Raw genomic sequence first — 19,003 nt, 5'->3', positions numbered from 1 at the left:
ATCTGAAGTCTTTGACAGGTTTAAAGAATTTAAGGCTCTGGTGGAAAATCAGACAGAGAAGAAGATAAAGGTGTTGAGGACAGATAATGGTGGAGAATTTTGCACTAAGTAATTTGAAGAATTCTGTAAGAAGTGTGGTATAGCACGGCAAAAGACTACTCCATATACACCTCAGCAAAATGGAGTCGCAGAAAGAATGAACAAGACGTTGATGGAAAGGGCAAGAAGCATGCTCAATGGTGCTGAGTTAGGACAGGAATTCTGGGCAGAGGCGGTGGATACTGCATGTTACCTGGTCAACAAGTCACCTTCATCATCGTTGGAGGATAAGACTCCACAAGAAGTATGGACTGGTAAGAAACCCTCTCTTTCACATCTAAGGGTATTTGGATATGATGCATATGTACATGTTCCAAAGGAGAAACGAACCAAGTTGGATAGTAAATCCGAAAAGTGCATCTTTATTGGGTATAAGGATGGTTTAAAGGGTTATAAGCTTTGGAACCCAGTCACATGGAAGGTTGTGTACAGCCGAGATGTGTTGTTCAGAGAGGTAAAAGATGTTATTCAACATGAAGTCCAACCAAAGGAACCTGAGAAGATAGAGTTTTAGCCAAAGGAGGAAGAATCATACTCTGCAGTAGAGGAGGAATCAGAAGATGAAGAGCCACAAACTCCGGCTGTGAGAAGATCAGTTCGAGAAAGAAGGCAGCCAGAAAGGTATAGTCCATCTGCTTTCAGTTCAAATTTTGCTTTGTCTGTTACTGATAATGATCCCAGAACTATGAAGGAAGCAGTGGATTCAGAGGATGGAAAACTCTGGAAAGAGGCCATGGTCGATGAAATGGCATCTTTGCACAAAAATGAGGCTTGGGATCTGGTGGAGTTGCCGGCTGGAAGGAAACCCATTAGCAGCAAATGGGTGTTCAAGAAGAAGACAAATGTAGAAGGAAAGGTGGAGAAATACAAAGCTCGGTTGGTAGCAAAAGGTTATTCCCAGGTGCCGAGAACTGATTTTGGTGATATTTTTTCTCCTGTTGCCAAGGTAACTTCTATTAGATTACTTTTATCTGTTGCTGCTACTTTTGATTTTGAGGTAGAACAGATGGATGTGAAGACAACATTTCTTCACGGGGATTTGGAAGAGGAAATCTACATGAAGCAACCTGAAGGCTTTGCGGTGAAGGGTAAGAAAGAACTGGTATGCAAGTTAAAGAAGTCTCTGTATGGGTTAAAACAGTCACCAAGGATGTGGTATCAGAAATTTGATACATTTATACGGGGACTTGGCTTCACCAGAAGCAAAGCAGATCATTGTGTGTATTTTAAATTAATTGGTGACCGTATTATTTATCTGGTCTTGTATGTGGATGATATGTTGCTAGTTGGAAATGACAAAGAAATTATCCAGGATTTGAAGACCCAATTGTCCTCCAAATTCGACATGAAAGATCTTGGTGCTGCAAACTATATTTTGGGCATGGAAATTATAAGAGATCGGTCAAAGAGGAAGCTCTGGTTAAAGCAGAGGAAGAATGTCGAGACAATACTCCAAAGGTTTAATATGCAGGATAGTAAACCGGTGAAGGTTCCTATTCCTGTAGGTGTGAGGTTATCTGCTGAACAGTGTCCTAAGACACAAGAAGAGGAAAAGGACATGTCCCGTGTTCCATATGCAAGTGCAGTGGGTAGCCTGATGTATGCAATGGTCTGTACTAGACCAGACATTGCACATGCAATGGGAGTATTGAGCAGGTTTATGTCAAAACCTGGGAAGGAGCACTGGACAGCAGTGAAGCGGGTTTTCTGGTATTTGCGTGGCACTAGTGATTATGGTTTGTGCTACCAAGGAAGACCAGGATTGGACAGAGTGTTGGATATTCATGGCTTTGTTGATGCAGACTGGGCTGGAGATCTAGATCAGAGAAGATCTACAAGTGGGTATGTGTTTAACCTATTTGGAGGTGCAGTCAGTTGGATGAGTAAGAAACAATCTGTAGTGGCACTATCAACTACAGAGGCAGAATACATGGCAGCCACTCATGCAAGCAAGGAAGCAGTTTGGTTGCAGAGATTGTGTTCAAGTATGGGGTTAGTACAGGGAGCTATAAGAATAGACAGTGACAGCCAAAGTGCAATTTTCTTGGCAAAGAACCCTGCTTATCATTCAAAGACAAAGCACATTGATGTTCAGTATCACTTTGTGAGGGATATGATAGAAGACAGAAAGGTGTTGCTGGTAAAGGTGGACAATTTGAAGAATACTGCAGATGCATTGACAAAATCTGTGAGCTCTGAGAAGTTCTCTTGGTGTAGAGAAGCAATGGGAATCTCAGGGCTGAAAAAATGACTAAGCTTTCCTGTGGCCCCGTGTGGAAAGAAAACAACAAGTGGGAGATTGTTGGGTTGTGTTATATTCTTTCCACGTAGTTAATAGGGGGTTTGAAGGGCACCCGTAACCCCACTTTATGGGGTCCGGGGCAGTGCCCCAGAAAATTTTGGTTTTGGACCATATGTTAGGTTGGGCGGACCCACCTATGGTTTTGTGCATGATTTTCGCACATGTTTTTTGGACGCGATGGTTTTCAGTCCATGGTATTGGACGCGATGGTTTTCGGTCCATGGTATTGGACGCGATGGTTTTCGGTCCATGGTATTGGATGCTTCAACATGTATAAATATGTATTGTAACATTGAAAGGAACATAATGAAAAATCAAGCTGGTAGTCCCGGTTTTGGGATCCAGGGAAAAATCTCTGTGCATATGTGTTTTATGGGTTATGCTCTCGCATTGTTTATTTTCTTTGTTTAAGAATTCATATGCAGGTAATTTCTATACAGGGTTAAAACCTACAAAGTTTAGGACCCGAAAAACAACTAAAAATAGTAAACTGCGCTATAATTAAGGAAACTGAAAAATTGAAAGAGACAGTTGTGGGGGTCCAAATGGGATAGGTGGGTGGCCACCAACATCCACCTGGATCATTGAAAGAGGGCTAATTCCTCGGCTTGTATGCTAGAGGAATTGCCTAATCCCCAAGCGAAATTGTGCGAAGATGTGTTGTCTGGATTGATGATGAGTCCTCCAGCTCCGACCTTTTCGGGATTCCCTTTTGCTGCCCCATCAAAGAAGAGAGAGGGAAGTAGTTGATTGGACACCATTCCTGAAAATCTTCTTCGTTTTTCCTAATTTTCCAGTCTTCAAGAATTGGAGGAGAACTTCTTGGTTTTTGAAAATTAAACTTGAGGACGGATCCCAAATCTCTGTCTTGTTGGCTTAGATTTAAGTCGTCTCCTTTGTCTTCCAGCCACTCGGTTAGCTGGCTTTTCACTGAGTTGGCAACTATTCTATAGTCCTGATTCTTGCTCCAGAATATCCTCCTGTTCCTTTCCAACCAAACTTGCCAACTGATGAATTTTGGCAGTGCACTCCACGCTGTCCTGATTGTTTTGTTTTTTGGGTGTGTGCCTGGATATCTGGCCATCCAGCCCGCAAACAAATCTTGAACAGAAGTAGGAAGGATGAACTTATAATTCCAAGAATCCAGCAGCTCCTGCCACATAGAGATTGTGAATTTGCACTCAATCATGAGGTGGAGGGCAGTTTTTGAGTTTTCCTTGCAAAGCATGCATCTAGAAGGCCCATTGATTCCTCTTTTTTGAAGTCTGTCATCAGTGAGGATTTTTTGATGACAGAGAAGCCAACAGAAATGGTCTACTTTAGGAATTGAGGGGAATTTCCATATGCCTACCCAAGGGGCAGGATTGGGAGGCACGTGGGGATGTTCAAGGCACTTAGAGTATCCCTAAGAGATTGTGTATCCTGCCTGGTTTTTGCCCCAGCCTCTCACGTCCTGCCTGCGCGCGTGGATAGGGGCCAGCCAGTGCAAGAAATTGCTGAGCGATGCCAACTCAAGCTGCAAGGCGATGGGCATAGGGAGGTGTTTCCAACCCGCCCAGGCATCCTCCATCCACGTCGAGAGGTCCCACAGGGTGTGGACGTTTGCTTCAAACAACCAGTTCTTTAACTCAGTAAAGTCTCTCAATTTTTCCAGCGGAGGTTGATCCAGAATTCTGTCACTCCACAGCTGAATTCGTTTGCCATTTCCAGGAATCCAGTGAGAGTAATTTTTTATCATCGGACCAATTCTGTTAATGAACATGCTGAAAGGAGTTCTGAGTTGGTTTTTGGGCTAATCCAAACATCTGAGTCTTGTTCCTCTGAAGTATTTCCTCCACAATGCAACCTGAGCCCAATTTGGATTAGGAGCAATGGTTTTCCAAATTAATTTGGCTCCCATGGCTAGATTTTGAGCTCTGAGATCTTTGAAGTTCAATCCCCCCTCAAAAATTGGTTTGGTGACTATTTCCCAATTCACTAGGGAGAATCTCTTATCGTTTTGTTTGCCTCCTTTACAGAAGAATTGCCTAATTAATTCCTCCATCTTTTTAATGATTCCCACAGGTGTAGGTTTTAACCCTATACAGAAATTACTTGCATACGAATTCTTAAACAAAGAAAATAAACAATGCGAGAGCATAACCCATAAAACACATATGCACATAGATTTTTCCCTGGATCCCAAAACCGGGACTACCAGCTTGATTTTTCATTATGTTCCTTTCAATGTTACAATACATATTTATACATGCCGAAGCATCCAATACCATGGACCGAAAACCATCGCGTCCAATACCATGGACCGAAAACCATCGCGTCCAAAAAACATGTGCGAAAATCATGCACAAAACCATAGGTGGGTCCGCCCAACCTAACATATGGTCCAAAACCAAAATTTTCCGGGGCGCTACCCCAGACCCCATAAAGTGGGGTTACGGGTGCCCTTCAAACCCCCTATTAACTACGTGGAAAGAATATAACACAACCCAACAACAGGTGCCAGGAGGACACAGAATTTGAAAATCGGAAGACTGTTGAGAACTGCCTCGATGAGTACTGCTTTGCCGGCAATGTTGAGCCAGGAGGATCCCCAGGCTTGCATTTTTGTTTTGAATTTGTCTAGATGAGATGACCAGTCTTTGCTTAATGCCCTCTTGTTGGAGATTGGAAGACCAAGATATTTGAATGAGGACCAAGTAGTGGAGGCTGCAAATCCGAGGCATCTGGCTATGGAGTTTGCAGTTGAAGCAGGGATGTTCCAACAGTATATCTGACATTTGCCCTTGTTTAACACGTTGCCTAAGACCTTACAGTAGTCATCCAGAACTGCTTTGAATTTCATAGCAGAATGCGGGGTAGCAGCGCCCAACAGTAATGTATCATCGGAAAAGAGGGCATAATTGATGTATTTAACCCCTCTTTCAATGCACAGGCCAGCAATGTCTTGTTCTTGCTTCTTTTTATTCAGATAGAAACAGAGGACAGAAGCCTGAATGACAAATAAGAGGGGTGAAAGGGGAAACCCCTGCCTCAGTCCTCTAGAGGCTTTGAAGAATTCATCGGCCCTTCCATTCACCAGAGGGGCAATCCAAGGCTCCGAAATGCAAGCTTTTATCCACTTTATGAGGTTTTGCCTGAACCCCAATTTATGCATTACATCAAACAAAAACCTATGTCTAACACGATCAAAGGCATTTGCTATATCTAATTTAATAACCATACCTTTTTCCTTACGGTGTTGGCTGGAATGGATCGCCTCTTGCACCAGCACAAAGTTGTCCATCAGCTGCCTGCCCTGAATGAACCCACCTTGATTGTCCAAAATGATTTTATGGAGGATTCTTTTCAACCTATTTGCTATCACTTTGGTGATCATTTTGTACCCAATATTACATAAGGAAATTGGGCGAAATATGTTGAAAGAATTTGCACCTTTTTCCTTAGGGATGAGGGCGAGAAATACCGAATTTGTGCGGCCCCCAATCTTCTGATAGTCCTGGGATTTCTGAATCATTTTGAGGAACTCCTTCTCAACTATCTGCCAACATGTTTCTAAAAATCTGGGCGTAAAACCGTCCGGTCCCGGAGCTTTATCGGGATCCATTGCGAAAAGGGCCTCCTTGGCTTCCTTATGCGTGATTTTGCATTCAAGAGCCTGGTTCATCTTGGAGGTGATGAGGCTAGGGACAACGTCCAACAGACTGTTGTTTTGTTCAGCTCCTATTTCTTCCCTGTACAACTTCTCAAAATGATCTGAAGCTGCCTTTTTTATGCTTGCAAAGTCCTCAGAACGCAGTTTTCTTCTTTTATTTCGATGATGGAGTTACATCCTTTCCTAGCTTGAGCTTGTTTATGAAGAGAAGAGTTTCTGTCGCCGGATTTGAGCCAAAGACTTCTAGACTTGAGCCTCCAGTACTCCTCTTCTGCCAGGCATGACTTATGGAAATTTTGCTAAAGCTTGGCCTCCTTTTCCAATTCTTCTTTAGTGATTTCAGCCGTTTCAAGATGGAGATGCTGGCTTTCTAGTCTGATTTGAATTTTTTTCCTTTCTGCAGTAGGGTTGGGCAGGGTCTTAGCCCAATTTTTTAGCATGACTTTAACTCTTCTAAGTTTTTCCTCCCACACAAAGAAGGCAGATCCCTTGACTGGGTCTTTCCAACAGTCTCTGACCTTGTCCATAAAGTCTGCCTCTTTGATCCAGAGAGAGCTGAACCTGAATGGAATAGGCCTCAGGTCCTTGGGGGTCAACAGTTCCAAGCTAATAGGCTTGTGATCTGATACGCTGCTATGAAGGATGCACGATCTAACTTCTAATCCAAGAAGCAGGAAGGAACTTTGCACCAAAAATCTTTCCAGTCTTGCAGCTATGTGACCCGGGACAACCCTCTTGTTTGACCAAGTGTACTTGCCAATAGAAGGCTTAATGTCTATCAGATCCCAATCTTGCATGATATCTTCCACTGATTCTCTTGTCGGATCTCTGACAATACTACCTCCTCTTTTTTTTTACGAGAGGAGGGTGAGGGTGAGGTCGAGGTCTCCGGCTATGATTATGTTCTCCAAATTTTCTAAATCTGCCAAATTTTTGATGGAGTCCCAACATAGTTTTTTTTCACCTGCATTGTTAGGAGCATACACATTGACCAGACTAATAATTTCCTTAGATTCTAAGTGCTGCAATTTTAACAAAATCCAATGAGTGTTCAGGGACTCAGAGATTAGAGAGAACTTATTTGGATTCCAGAGTGACCCAAGTCCTCCCGATGCTCCATGGGCAGAGGTTGCATGCACTTCGTCTATATTCCAAAATTTTCTGCTTGCTTGGAGGAAGGATGAATCCTCCAGTTTAGTCTCCTGGATGAGAAGAATGTTCGGGACTTCCAATCTTATTAGACTGTTCATTGCTTCTTCCTTGGCTTTGGAGCCCATTCCCCTACAGTTCCAGGAGACTATCTTCATCATTTACTTTTGCTGTGGTGAGCTCCTTTGGAGCTCTGGGTTTGGATCCTCTTCATCTTCGGGGTTTTAGCTAGGAGTTTCTCTAGCGTTGGCTAGTTGCCCTGAAGCTTGTCTTTGTATGTTTCTTGATCTCTTTTTTCCTTTGTTGACATTCGTCCTCTTGTAGATCTTCTGGGGGTAGACTGTGAATCCCCTATTTCCCCTTCTTCCTCCGATTCCTTGGACTCTTGGGTTTCCTCCTCTTCTTCTGACATCTTCCCTTTGGATCTCTCTGGTACGCTTTTGGATTTAGGCGGAGAGACTTCTTTCGGAATTTCTGTCTCCTGCGTATTCATGATTTCAGATCCAAGGATCTCAAATTTGTTCCCTTGGCTTTCCATGGGTGGATGCTGAGCAGGGCCCATTTGGGGGGCTCTAACATTAACATTTGCATTCTTTCTAGATGAAGTTTTGGGTCTTTTTACCTGATTCCATCCTTCTTCCTTCCCTTTTCCTCTACCCCTTTGGACGGGCAATCTCTGGCGAAATGTCCATAGACTTGGCACTTCCGGCATTTGAATGGAAGTTGTTCATAGTCCAACTTCTGAACATGTGTCCAAGGACCAACCCTTATTTTGATGGCTTCTGGTAGTCCGACCTCCAGATATACCTCCATACAAATTCTGGTGCAGTCGTACTGATCTTTGCTGTTGGCCTTGTCTATGAATTTCCCAACAGTATTTCCGATATGTTTCAAAGAGTCCCAGTTCCAACAGTGAACCGGGAGATTGGGGAGCCTTACCCACACTGGGACTGCAGAAGGCACATCCATCGCCGGATCGAAGTCTGGTGTCCATTTATTTAAATATAGCCCTTGAGGGCCCATGAAGTAGGGGCAATTTCTGAAAATGAGATCCTTGTCCTCTTTTCCTGAGAATTCAAATAAGAAGTATCCTCTTCCAAGGAAGTAAGATGTTACCATGTTCTTGATCAGCGGAGCCCAGTTCCTAGCAACCCAGTTCTCTGTTGATTTCGGGGAGGGCCAGAGACCTATAAACTGACCAACCAGAGCACGATCTGCCAAAGATAATGCTACTTGAATCGGACCTTCAGGAGGAAGGGCGATCTCGGGGATGTCTTCTAGCCTTTTCACGAACTTGGCAGCTTCCACAACTTTCTTCTTGGGCAAAGAGGCCAACAAGGATTTGAAGGCCTCAGCGGCGGAAGGCGGAGAAGGGGAGGAAGACCCCTGGGGGGGAGTCGGCTCCTCCATGGAGAGCCAGCAGATCAAACCCTAGCTGACCGCAGCCAGAAGCTAGAGCCCTCGACGGACCCGCCCGCAGGGATCAGAGTATGCATAGAGCGGCGCGATCGCAATCTTCAAAGTCCGCGGGATGCGGATCTCGCAGGTTGCAGAGCCGAGCCGAGCCGAGGTTGCAGTTATCTTCTTCTCGTCGTTAAATGCCAATGTTAATTATTAATTAATTTTAAAAAAATTAATTTCTAAAAATTTTATTTATTTTTCTATATAATAATTTTCAAATTTTATTTAATTTTAAACTAATTCTAATTAAAAAATTTAAAATAATTTAATTTTCAATTTGATTTTGACTCGGTTTGATTCTTTCTTTAAACTTTGACCCAACCACTACTTAGTATATTTCTCCTATTGAAAGGCTCACTAACTCTCATTTACTTATAAAGCTTTTTGGTCCCTAATGATGGAAAAGAAAAGAAAGAAAAAAAATTATTTTAATGTCCAACTTCTCGACAAAACCCCTTGCTAAATAAATTATCCCAAGAGCTAGCTTCCAGAATATCTGCATAACATTCCTTGTTGTCTTTGAAGGTCTCGCACTCTAAAACGAAATTCTTTTCTGTTTCCACTTTTCCGGAAGAAAAAAAAAAATACATACTCTTTCCTCCCACACTTCTTTTGGCCTTTTCCAACACCCTACTTCACAATCGAGTTGATGAGAATTAGTCCTCCAAGAACTATTGGCCTCTATGTACGCTTTTTGTTGATAATTATGAGTAGGATTAAACACTTCAATATAAATATTTTTTTTTCTCCCTAACTCCTTATCCCAAGTATGCTTGTGGAACTTATCCATAACAAAATCTTTTATCTCTTTACTGTTTATGGGACACGTGTTCAAGCAAATACCCCATCTACTAATTCACTTGTTATTTTTGTTGCATACAAGTCTTTTTTCTATTGCACAATATGTAATTCAAGACAACCTTAGGCCATCTGCCCTATTCCATTTGCTCAATTTTTTTTTAAATACCTTATGACTCACACCATAGCAATTGATTCAATAGGAGAAAACCATGTTTCACTTAACAAGATAGCATAAGGAACTACATATTTAATTTTGAATTTGTTTGTAATCAAATGCTTCTGAATTTTCTCAATTTGTTTCCACTGCATGTCAGATGTACTGCAGACCCACATTTCACAACCATAGAGAATCCTCAGAATCACTAGAAGACCAAAAAGAGTTTGAGTGGTTTTCTAGTCCCATAACTCTGCCTCTCTACACCTATTTTGAAAAGCATAAAATGTTTTCCAATCCCGCAAAGTTCTTTTCTTTCTACAACCATCCCAGCTTAGATTTTTGTTGAAGTGAATTCCGAGGTATTTGTAATCCGCAACTTCTTCCAGAATGTTTCATTCAAAGTAGAACTTATGTTGGTTATGTTTTCTTTTTTTAGAGAAAACCACTACTTTCGTTTTGCTAATATTGACTTGCATCAGCACCCTTCTACAAAAATGCTCAAGGGATAGTAAGTGCTCTTGCAAACCAAGGGAAGATTTAGCAATTAGAATAAGGTCGTCTGCGTAGAAAAGAAGCCTTATAACAAACTTGCCCAAATAGATACCATCACCCCCTTGCGAATTTAACCACTCCTCAAGCTTGTCGATATATAAACCAAAAAGGGTAGGAGATAGTGGACAACCTTGCTTGACCCCGATATTGCTTCTAAAACTTTCAGAAATGTATGCTGAAGTTCTAATTTTGACTTTCACCTCTTCATACAACCTATGCATAACTGCTCTCAAATGTTTAGGAACCCCAAGTTCCTCTATGTGCTAAAGCTTATCCCTAGGGATCGTGTCAAACGTTTTTCTGAAATCAACAAAGCAACAAAATACATCTTCCTTTTTTTCCCAAACTTTTCAATGATGTGTCTTAAAGCTATACAATGATCAATTGTGGAATGTTTAGGTCTAAAACATGCTTTCCCTTTTTTTATGCTTATCTCTTTCTTCTGCCCACTTGCTGATTTTATTTTCTATCATGCTTCAAAATAAATTTGTAAACAAAGGGTTTATCATTCTGGTCTTATAATTGGAGGGATTATTGACCAGACTAGGAGTAACCATCTGCAATGTTGGACGGATCAAATCCATTACACACTTCCCAAAATCTAGAAGAACATAAATATAGTAAAATATTTAAAAATATTATTATATTAATGAAAATTACTTTTCCATCTTTATAATATTTTATGTAATGTATTACTTATTTTTATTATTATTTAAATTAATAACTAACACACACACATATATATGCCATTGTTTATAATTGAGACTTTTTGAAGGCGTTTTGAAAAGTTTTTCGGTTTATTTTCCGATCTAATTTGTCACACACACACACACACATATATGTCATTGTTTATAACTTAGACTTTTTGTAAAGTTTTCCAATTTATTTTCCAATCTAATTTGTTTATAATCTGACAGGGATTCATTGAAATCACAAGTTTGATCAGTGAACTCTTCACAATCAAAGTGCATTCAATCAAAAAACCAGTTTAAACAACACAAATCAATATTTCGAGTTGTCTATATGTGAAGCTTTTTGGAGTTTCCGATGGATTTCTAGCCCCAATTTTTATTGCGTTGAGGCTCTCTCGAACCCAGTACCGAGTATGGAAGAGATGTTGTAATGTCTTGACTCTCGTCTTGTCTTGTCCTATGTTGCTAAACATTTTGACTCTCAAATTACATAAAATTCAAATTTAATAAACAAAATAAAGTAAATTAAAATTAAAAAACTAATTATTGCAATTATTAATAAAACATTTTCACTCGTTATAATTACATAAAAATAAAATAAGAAAACAAGATATAATAATATAAAAATAAAATAGCTAATTTACCCATATGAAACATTTTGAATCACTGTTTTTACAACCCATGATTTTTCCCCATGGTATTCTTTTCTAATCTAACCTAGAAAAATAAAAATAAAAATATTTAATTAAAATAAATAGCCAATTTACCATGATGTAAACATTTTGACTCTCAATTTTCACAACCCATAGTCTTTTCCCATAGTATTCTTTTGTAATGTAGCCTATTTTAAGACAAAATTTTAATGATTTTTTTACACATATAAATAACCAATTTTCAATTTGTTGTGCTAAATTTGAATCTTCTTGTGTCACAACACAAAAAAATATTGAGAGGGATTAGGACCTTGAGTTGGCAATGTCACACGTGACTATTATTGGTAAAGGTAAGCATTCCCCTACACAACACCATACAAAGTTTAAAAAAAAATGGGAAAATTTTAATAAAATTTTTCATTATAATTTCTCAATTTAAAATAGAAAAGAATAGAAGTGTTTTTTTTTTCTAATCTTTTGTGATTGGTTTGTGTAAATAAATGACAACTATGAGACCAAAAATACCTTTATTTATTGTTGGCATGATAATGTGTTTTATGAAAGTGTATTAACTTCTTCCTTTAAAGCTTTTGTGAATGATCCTTATGTCTTAAAAAATAGGCTTTATATATGTCTTATAGACAAAGTTTTAAAAAAAAATAGGGAATCCTTTAATGATTTTGCTTCATGTATTTATAGTCCAAAATTTATGCTTTATTTTTCTATAATTATCTATAATGTAAATTAGGGTAGATCATGTTGGGTTGTGTTATATTCTTTCCACGACTAGCCCCAGTAGTAAAACCGGGGGGTTGGGGGGGGTGGAGCCCCCCCCCCTTCGTTGCACCAATGCGCAGTGGGGGGTCACATAGGGGCAGTGGCCGCCCTCTATGGGGTCTGGGGCAACGTCTGAGAATTTTTTTTTGGACCCTGTATTAGGTGGGCGAACATACCTATGGTTTTGTGCATGGTTTTCACACATGGTTTTGGGCGCGATGGTTTTCGATCCATGGTATTTTGTAGATCCAGTCAAGGGAACTATGGTTATGTTCTAATCCAAGGTTAATGGATTGGGGTTTATGGATGCTTCGGCATGTATATATATGTATTATAACATTGAAAGGAACATAATGAAAAATCAATCTGGTAGTCCTGTTTTGGGATCCAGGGGAAAATCTTTGTGTATATTTGTTTTAGGTGTTATGCTCTCGCCATTGTTTATTTCCTGTTTTTAGAATTCATATGCAAGTAATTTATGTACAAGGTTAAAACCTACAGATACATCTTAACTTTGGATCTATCAAGCGTTGAGAGGGATCAAATTTCTTGAGGTGCATACCTTTCCTCCAGTTCAATCTTTAAACCTAGTTTTTGAGTGTAAAACTTGAGGAAATGTTTGCACTTCTAGAGATTTGATCCCTCTCGGAGCTTGATAGATCCCGATTTAAGATTACATCCCTCTCGGAGCTTGATAGATCCCAATTTAAGATGGATCTACGCTGGTAATAATTTAATTCCTAACGATTATTTATTTATTTATTTTCTAATGGTAATTTTTTTACTTGAAAGACCATAATTCAAAGACATATAAATTGTCAAAATCACCCTAAGATAGCACCCCACTTAGACCAAACCAACCCATACTCATAGTTACACCGTAAGGCGTTCCCCTTTAAAATCAACTCCCCTCTTATCTTACCTGTCTTGTTATGATCCGTCTGATATGATGTTAGAAGATTAAAATATTTGCCACAATTCGATCAAACCTCTCATTATAATTGAAACTCAAACCATCTATTATGCTTCTCTGTAGATTTTAGGGTTTAACAGAGGAGCTGAGAGAATACTCGAAGCTGAGCGGAGGCGAGCAAATGGCACAATGGTGGAGAAGGGCAAGAGCCGCAAGGGCGAGGTTGTGACCAGGGAGTACACCATCAATCTTCACAAGTTCCTCCATGACTACACATTTAAGAAAATGGCTCCAAAGGTCGTTAAAGAGATGAGGAAATTTGCACAAAAGGCTAATATGGGAACCACAGATGTGAGGCTTGATGTGAAACTTAATAAGGGTGTATGGAGCAGGGGCATCAAGAGTATTACCAGGAGGATGAGGGTTTGAATCTCCAATAAGCACAACAATGAAAAAGATGCCAAGGAGGAGCTCTATTCGACTATAATTTGTTTTGGACTAAGCCTTAATGACCGGGGCTTCCTTTTCTATCTATTGATACAGGTTTTGGTCCAATGGTGAGCAGGTGGCAAGATGGTGAACCGTAGGGCCGAGGTAGTGACCAGGGAGTACACCATCAATCTTCACAAGCCCCTCCATGGATACAATTTTAAGAAAATGGCTCCAAAGGTCATTAAAGAGATCAGGAAATTTGTCGAGAAGTCTATGGGAACCATCGATGTGAGGCTTGATTTGAAACCTAATAAGGTTGTATGGAGAAGGGCCATCATGAGTGTGCCTGGAGGATAAGGTTTCGAATCTCCAGGAAGCGTAATGACTAAGAACATGTCAAGGAGGAGCTCTATTCGACTATAATATGTTTTGGCCCCAGCCTTAATGATGAGGACTTATTTTTCTATGTATTAATACAGGTTTTGGTCCAATGGCTAAGAAGTAGTTTTATTTCAATACCTAGCTGTAACCCACCCCACACCCCTTTTTGTTCGATGGTTGCCTCACATTATTGGCAACATAATTAAACTGATAAAAAAGCTCTCCATCAATCATGCTTATCTCATCTATAACCAATGCCTTGGAATTTTTCCATCTGTTAACATTTATGTTTTTCTTTTCAATTAGTGTCAACATTCCTTGCTCAGTCACAACAAATGGTGGAGCTCCAACAAAGGAATGTAGATTCATGCCACTCAAATGGCATGTTGCAATCCCTGTTGAGGCTGTTACAAAGACGGAGCTTGGACCATGCAATTTCTTGAAGATTTTTACTACAAAATTAAGAAGATAGCTCTTGCATGTGCCTGCAGAGCCTGTAAGAAATACAGATTCCCTTCTTGAAACATCGTTCAGAAATGTCATCTGCTCATTGGATAATGTATGTTTCCCTTCAAATGGTCCTCCAACATTCTCATCCTGTCCTTACATTCTAGATGTTTTCTCCAATCTTCCCACATTCTCATCACTTCATTCAATTCTACCTATTTTTTGTAATTGGACATCTCAGAAAACCCCTCCAAGTTCCGAGCCCATTTTGACCTATGAATCTCTCTGGCTTCCTTGTAACTTGGAAAGTTGGGGCCCCTCTTGTTGGGGAGAATACTCTTCCAATATTTGATCAAGATGCGCCATATATGCAAATTTTTTAGCCATACCTCTAACAGATATCGCTACAAAACACATTTGTAATGGTGTAAACTCTGCGAGATCGTATGCGCGTTGGCCTAACATCCCTCTCTCTAATCATATGTTTAGTGATGTAGCAACATTTGCTCAAAAGTGGTTGGTCGCGCCCCTTCTTTCCCAATTTGAACGAGGAACATAGAACCCTAATGTTTGTGCCAATACCTAGTTGCAACCCACCCCACACCCCTTTTCCGTTTGATGGCTACCTCAAATTATTGGCAACATAATTCAACTGATCAAAAAACTCTCCATCAATCATGCTTATCTCATCTATAAGCAGTGCCTTGGCATTTTTCCATATGTTAACATTTCTGTTTTTATTTTCAGTCGGCGTCAATAGTCCTTGCTCAGTCACAGAAAATGGTGGAGCTCCAGCAAAGGAATGTAGAGTCATGCCACTCAAATGGCATAATACAATCCCTGTTGAGCCTGATCTATATTAATCGAGCTTTTTACCATAGTGCTTTGTTTTTCTTCAAATATCATTGGCCCTAAACCCTTCTATATATCTATCTGGGAGTTATTTTGACCTGTGAGAATTCTCTTCGTTGTATGTCAAAGTAAGCTCATGATTTGAATCTATGCTAAAAATTCGTCTAACATGGGTGTGATTTGTCCATGATAATACAGGAAATTCAAGTGGGAATGGGTCTTGCAGGAGAGCTGAGGTATCCATCTTATCCTGAGAGTAATGGTACGTGGAGATTCCCGGGGATTGGAGCATTTCAGTGTTATGATAAGGTATAGACAATTTTTTAAAATTAATTTCTACAGAGCATAGCTACATCTTACCTTTTTTATATATCTACATGTGTATAGCTGTTATATAATTTTTTAAATATTTTGGAGTCAATGTCCCTTATTAATTAGTTTTGATATCCTTGTATTGCAGTATATGGTATCTAATCTTAAAGCCGTAGTTGAAGCTGCTGGCAAGAAGGAATGGGGTAATGGGGGACTAAGTGACGCAAGCCACTACAACAATTGGGCTGAAGACACACCATTTTTCAAAAGAGATGGTGCCTGGAATACTGCTTATGGTGAATTTTTCCTTGAGTGGTATTCTGGTATGCTTCCTAATCATGGAGAGAGAATCCTAACAACAGTTGAAGCCATTTTTCATGGCACTCATGTCAAGCTTTCTGGCAAAGGGGCTAGAATACATTGGCATTATGGAACCAGATCCCATGCTCTTGAGCTTACTACTGGATAATACAATACCCAATTCATAGATGGGTATCGACTAATTACATCCTAAAATGTTGATGTTTGAACTTAAGAATCCTTCACCGTGGATTTTGTTATTCAATGGAAACATGATTGCATATTTTCTAAGATGATAGTTTTAACTTTTCATAACATTCAACAAAACTATTGTTGCATCAGCTTTCGAACATGAAGTTAACAATGTTAACTTTAGATTTGTCGCCTATGGGGATTGAAAATACCAATATTTAAAGGGCTTTAGTCCAACGATAAAATCCACCCAACAATATTCTATGGTTAACTAGCACTCTTCCTATACTACACAGTCCACAGTGGCATTCTTTACAAGATTAATTGGGTGATTGTTCTAGCTAGATTATCTTGATTCTTATCCTCTTATCAAGATTATGCACCCTCACAATATGGAGGGATTTTTGGTGTGAAAAATACTCTGTTGCATTTGCAAAGGTACTTATGTTAGCTTTTCATGTGGAAACAAGTGGAAAAATACATTCAAAAATGTTGACAGTTGGGCTTAAGAATCCTTCACCATGGATTTTGTTATTCAATGGAAACATGATTACATATTTGTGGCAATATGCAGATTTTATGGGATGATAGATTTAACTTTTCATAGCATTCAACAAAAGTATTGTCGCATCTACAACTACAATACTTTTCTTCCAATGTGTTTGGAGCCATTTTAGATTACCACTGACCATCATTTTTTTATTGTGAATCCAGATTTTCAGCCACCTTTGAAAATCTTTGTGAATCTAGTAGTTTGTTAGCTTTTGTTTTCCACTCCATTTCAACCATAGGTTGGTGGTCAAATAATTTTCTTCAATATTTTTACTACAAAATTAAGAAGATAGCTCTTGCATGTGCCTGCAGAGCCTGTAAGAAATACATATTCCCCTCTTGAAACAACATTCAAAACTATCATCTGCTCATTGGATAATGTAATGTGTCCCTTCAAATGGTCCTCCAACATTCTCATCATGTCCTTCCATTCTATATTTTTTCTCCAATCTTCCCACATTATCATCACTTCATTCAATTCTACCTGTTTTCTGCAATTGAAAATCTCAAAAAACCCTCCAAATTCTGAGCCCATTTTAACCTATGATTCTCTCTGACTTACTTGTAACTCGAAAAGATGGGCCCCCTCTTACTGGTGAGAGTTCTCTTCCAAGATTTGATCAAGATGCATACGATCATATTGTTAGGAATGCCAATCTCCGACTTCCAGAAGATGGTCTTAACACCACAGTGGAACCCATGTGTGCATTCACTTATTTGAGAATGAACCAGCATTTGTTCCAACCTAAAAATTGGAGGTCATTTGTCTCATTTGTTAGAAAAATGGCACAAGGAGGGGCCTCAAATTCATGGGAGAAAGAAAACAAAGATACAAACTCATTTGTCTATGCTACAATCCCATTGGTCCAAGAGGCTGTTGCACTCTTGCATAATTAAGCCTAAATCTTACCTTTTTTGAAGCAGGAAAAATCTGAATGTAAAACATATTTCTAGACTGTCATGCATGCTACAAGTCTTAGATATCCATTCAGTCTTCATATGTCCAATTTCCCTAATCTATATTAATCCAGCTTTTTATCATTGGCCCTAAACCCTTCTATATATCTATCTGGGAGTTTTTTTGACTTGTGAGAATTCTCTTGGTTGTATGTCAAAGTAAGCTCATGATTTGAATCTATGTTAAAATTTTGTCTAACATGGGTGTGATTTTTCCATGATAATACAAGAAATTCAAGTGGGAATGGGTCTTGTAGGAGAGATGAGGTATCCATATTATCCTGAGAGTAATGGTACATGGAAATTCCAAAGTATTGGAGAATTTCAGTGTTATGATAAGGTATAGACAGTTTTTTTAAATTACTTTATATAGAGCATAGTTGCATCTTACCTTTTTTATATATCTACATATGGATTGCTGCTATATTAGTTTTTAAAGTTGTTAGGGTCAACGTACCTTATTAACTAGTTTGGATATCCTTGTATTGCAGTATATGGTCTCTAATCTTAAAGTTGTAGTTGAAGCTGCTGGCAAGAAGGAATGGGGTAATGGGGGCCCAAGTGATGCAGGCCACTACAACAACTGGCCTGAGGACACACCATTTTTCAGAAGAGATGGTGGCTGGAATACTCCTTATGGTGAGTTTTTCCTTGAGTGGTATTCTGGTATGCTTCTTGATCATGGAGAGAGAATCCTAACAGCAGCTGAAGCCATTTTTCGTGGCACTAGTGTCAAGCTTTCTGGCAAAGTGGCTGGAATACATTGGCATTATGGAACCAAATCCCATGCTCCTGAGCTCACTGCTGGATATTATAATACCTGATTCAGAGATGGGTATCAGCCAATTACATCCAAAAATGTTGACATTTGGGCTTAAGAATCCTTCACCATGGATTTTTTTATTCAATGGAAACATGATTGCATATTTGTGGCAATATGCATATTTTTCAAGATGATAGTTTTAACTTTTCATAACATTCAACGAAACTATTGTTGCATCGGCTTTCGAACATGAAGATAACGGTGTCAGCGTTAGATTTGCCGCCTATGGGGATTGAAAATACAAATATTTAATGGGCTTTATTCCAATGATAAAATCCACCCAACAATCTACTATGGTTAACTAGCACTCTTCCTATACTATGCATTCCACAGTGGCATTCTTTACTAGCTTAATCAGATGATTGTTCTAGCTTGATCATATTGATTCTTATCTTCTTATCAAGATTATGCACCCTCATATTATGGAGGGATTTTGGTGTGCAAAATACTCTGTTGCATTTGCAGAGGTACTTATGTTGGCTTTTCATGTGGAAACAAGTGGAAAATTACATCCAAAAATGTTGAGATTTGGGCTTAAGAATCCTTC

General features: G+C 39.3%; 1 protein-coding gene and 1 pseudogene across 1 annotated transcript; one reads left to right on the top strand and one right to left on the bottom strand.

Moving 5' to 3' along the window:
- Nucleotides 1-7,820: 7,820 nt before the first annotated feature.
- LOC149214304 (uncharacterized) lies at nucleotides 7,821-8,612 on the bottom strand. Its single transcript, XM_089389356.1, has one exon. The coding sequence runs from the start codon at nucleotides 8,610-8,612 to the stop codon at nucleotides 7,821-7,823; it is 792 nt and encodes a 263-aa protein (XP_089245482.1).
- Nucleotides 8,613-17,877: 9,265 nt separating this feature from the next.
- LOC149214303 (beta-amylase 2, chloroplastic pseudogene) lies at nucleotides 17,878-18,457 on the top strand (annotated as a pseudogene).
- Nucleotides 18,458-19,003: the final 546 nt, after the last annotated feature.

This window comes from Pinus tabuliformis, chromosome 1_1 (genome assembly GCF_031772625.1).
Source record: "Pinus tabuliformis cultivar Carrire ecotype Pingquan chromosome 1_1, CPIR1, whole genome shotgun sequence".
Taxonomy (NCBI): Eukaryota; Viridiplantae; Streptophyta; class Pinopsida; order Pinales; family Pinaceae; genus Pinus; species Pinus tabuliformis.
The sequence above is the reverse complement of the archived record's forward strand: the minus strand, read 5'-3'. Positions and strand labels throughout refer to the sequence as shown.